Source organism: Tenebrio molitor, chromosome 1 (genome assembly GCF_963966145.1).
Source record: "Tenebrio molitor chromosome 1, icTenMoli1.1, whole genome shotgun sequence".
NCBI lineage: Eukaryota > Metazoa > Arthropoda > Insecta > Coleoptera > Tenebrionidae > Tenebrio > Tenebrio molitor.
Genome location: NC_091046.1, coordinates 38648894 through 38652611, shown reverse-complemented (window position 1 = coordinate 38652611; position 3718 = coordinate 38648894). Strand labels below are relative to the sequence as shown.

The 3718-nt window shown below is 36.8% G+C and overlaps 1 protein-coding gene across 1 annotated transcript; it reads right to left on the bottom strand.

Annotated features, from left to right (window-relative positions):
• Positions 1 to 2337: 2337 nt before the first annotated feature.
• Positions 2338 to 3389, bottom strand: LOC138128707 (glutathione S-transferase-like). The gene is made up of 5 exons (XM_069044909.1): positions 3261 to 3389; positions 3056 to 3196; positions 2837 to 3004; positions 2638 to 2780; positions 2338 to 2579 (listed from the first exon to the last, which is right to left on the bottom strand). Exons 1-5 carry the CDS (start codon positions 3319 to 3321, stop codon positions 2409 to 2411), a joined length of 684 nt encoding a protein of 227 aa, XP_068901010.1. The 5' UTR covers positions 3322 to 3389; the 3' UTR covers positions 2338 to 2408.
• Between the last annotated feature and the right edge of the window lie 329 nt (positions 3390 to 3718).

Sequence of the window (3718 nt, the reverse complement as noted above, 5' to 3'; positions counted from 1 at the left end):
AAACAAAAATAATGCCTTGAACTATAAGGCATTCACGATCTTTTTGGGACCGAGTTGGCTATGGTCATCTAGTGATTTTGTTGGCAGTACCTCGGTGATAACTACATTCCCTAAAGGAAATTGACACTTTTTGTGTTAGGTTAGGTTGTTTTCAGTTTAGGGTTATATTTTCTGAATAGGTACATTGTTGCCGGATCTCTTAAATCTGGTCTGTCCTTTTTAAATTAAATTAAATCTTTTAATAGAAATTTTTTATCGTAATAAAATTATTTTGGCAATTTTGTTGACTGTTCCTTTGACGGAAATTTAAATTATTTTTACACACTTAATAGTTTTTTAGTTTCTTACGAATATTAAAATAATAAATCTGGCAATGCGGTGGCAAGAAAATGTCGAACAGACGCTGACAGGAAAAAAAGTTGTATCCGTTGCATCACTGAGTCAGTTAGTCCAACATGAAAAGAAAAAATCATAGCCAACTCGGTCCCAAAAAGATCGTAAATGCCTAATACGAATGCGCACGGCCGGATAGACTAAAAGTCTATCGCACGACATGCTGTATAATAACCGGCCTGTTTATTTCATTAAAAAAGCATTGCGAAAATGTTTCCGAGAAAGAGCCAATTTTCGCCGATGAGGACGCCACAGTACGGGCGCTTCTAAAGAATAAAAATGCCGAAAAATATGTTTAGACATGATTTTAGAGTTAAGATTGAGTACAGTAAGTTCATATTTTCCTTCTAAAACAATACTGAATACAAGTGTATTTTTGATTTTAAATTCGAATGTCATTTGAACGAGTAAAACTCTCGGTGACAAAAACTTAAGATGAATAATATCCCTAAAAAGCGCCCGTACACTAGCGCTCTGCGGGGATCACTCAAATTACACTTTTGAACAGGCCGGTTATTATACAGCAGGTCGTGGTCTATCGTTATATCTAGGAATCTAAGAGGCCGTGGTTCTTGCACTGGTAATGAGTGCAAGACCATGCAAGACTTGGTTTTCGCCTTTTCGCCCAAGGGCCTTATCCGCTCAATAGTTGACAATTAATAGATCAGACTGATCGGCACACGTTAAATTAGACAATTTCAGCTACAGTCGTATGATAATCTACAACCGGACTCACCTCCACCTCATTCTGTCATTCAAACGGTAGAGCACAGGTCCGGACTCGGGTTTGTTCAATGGGACGGTACTACAAACATGTAAACTCGGTACAGGTTGCAAAGACACACTTGTCATTTGCAACAGCATTTTTTTCATATTTCTGAACCAAATAAAGGCACAAAGGGACCAGAAAATCATAGTTTGGGTTGAATATTTTCCATATAAGTACAGTTTTAAAGTAATTTCAAATGACTAATGCCATAAAAGTGCTGTTGCAAATGACAAGTGTGTCTTTGCAACCTGTACCGAGATTAAACGATAAACCCCTGACACATCTGTCACAAATCAAGGACATACAGTAATTAACTTATTATATCTTCATTGCCGTACACATTTTACTTAAATAAAATAAAACTATTTTTAAGGCGTCATTATTTACTCCTGAACCGAGCCCAGAAGTAGAATTTCTCTCCCACGGTTAATAATTTTTCATTATTAACCCAGGGTTAATAATGAACAACCGCCACCTAGCAACGAAAGGTTGTCGTTCATTTCATTGGTTAGCAACCGTTTAGAAATGACAACTCGGATCCGTCGCATCCCACAAAATAATTGTATTAATCATTATTATCAGAAAGGGTTTTAACGTATCTAGTACGTAGTAATGAAAAAAATAGTATATAAACCACGGTAGAGAAGTCCCTTATAGCCTTCGCGCCTTACAAACCTTGGCGAGCCTCGGGATCTAATCTTGGCGCTCTGGCTATAATCATAAATTTCTCCACCTTGGTGTATACCTAATATGTATAAATGTGGGCACCATTTTCAGAAACAATATCACAAGACTTACAATTTTTTCGGAAAATTTTGATTTTATGACGAAAAGTTCGTTGCTTGGTTTTGCTTAAAGCAACAAACTTTGAGTCTAATAAAATGAAAATTTTCCGAAAAAATGGGAAGTCTTGTTTCACTCGCGTTTTAATCTGGCCCACTCATATCAAAAAAAGTTCAATTTACACAAGAACGAGTTGAATACAACGTTTTTTTGTTCGACGACCCACTTAAAGGCTCCAAATCGCTTAAAATCTTTAAAATTAACTTGACGTTTCGTTTTGACAAGTTGTCACTAGTAATATCCCGAATACATGCCTATTTCTAAATCTTCAGGCGTGAGCAGATAAATTGGGCACCCTGTAACAATTTATGGTACGCCGTTATGGGGACAGATAAAATAAAACACTTTTATTTTAAGAATATAAAATATAGGTCTTTTTCTTCATGTTTAAAAATGCTGCCAATTAGTGATCAGAGTTGGGACGTTTTCCCACCCAAGCTTTGATAGCTGGTATTTCCATGACTGTGTTCTTCAAAGCAACAAGATTAGGATAATCGGCAATTATATCGTTAGCACCACACATGTAATTCAAATATTTTAATAAAGCCACGAAATATAGATCGGCCCAAGTTAACTAAAAAAAAAGTACCTATTGCAATTTCCACATTAATAAAAACTTGGCTACTTCTCACCTTTCCCACGGCGAGATATCCATTATTAGTCTTGACGATGGCGTCCAAACGCTGCAAATAGTAAGGAATGGTCTCTTTGAACAAAGGCTCTTTGCGCGATTCTCTGATGATGTCATCGACTTCGTAACTGTAGAGAGCAATCTCTGCAAAACAAAAAACAATAATAATTTCAAATACTACGTTGTGGTAGAGCCTTTACTTTGACGTAAATCATTGACGGTGTCGACGACGCCGTCGATTTCAAGATCTTCCCAATCATCGCTGCCGACAAGTTTTACTTTCTTGGCCACGTAGCGAGCAATGGCAACGCTTTGATGGGCTACTTTTCCGTTATGTTGCAAAATGGGAACTTGACCGAAGGGCATATCTGCAACATTCTTTATAAAAATGAGTTCATTGCAACCTTTCATATGCGAACTTGGTTTAATTTGCGGCCAATTCTCGAAATCAAACCGAGCATCTTCGAATTCGATTCCACCATAATTGAGCAGAAATCTGATCGGTTCCGCCAAAGCTTCCAATTCGAAGTAAGTGAGTTTGTATGCTGGAGCCATTTCTTCTAAAAAAGAAATGAGCATGAGAGAATTAAAGCACAAAGTGGAAAAGGGGCTGGGGAAGTGCACCTGTAGTGTGAAAAATGTTTATCGACTTGCGAGTGCGTTTAATGCAAGCTCCATCCATCATTTAAAATTTTTTGATGACATTGGTGTGTCAGTGAAACTCTGGTTGCTATGGAGTTTCACTGCACTGTTATTGTTCTGATTGACTATAACGGGTGTTTTTTTTCTTCTTAATTTGGCGTCGAAGTTGGAGTCGGTTGTGAATGCACTAACTACATACAGGGTGGAACAAAAGTATCAAATATTGGCTGTAACTTTTTAATTTGACAATTTATGAAAAAATGTTTAATATAAAAGTTGATTGGTGTATTATCCTGCATCATCTGGTCTTTCTAGTTTGTTCCTATCTTCTTTTGTTTCGCTGCTATGGCAACCAACTTTGGTTTTTTAAATAGCACCCATACATTTTTTGTATGATTTTCAAACAAGCGTATTTTTCTGTATTCATAAATACAGTTTTG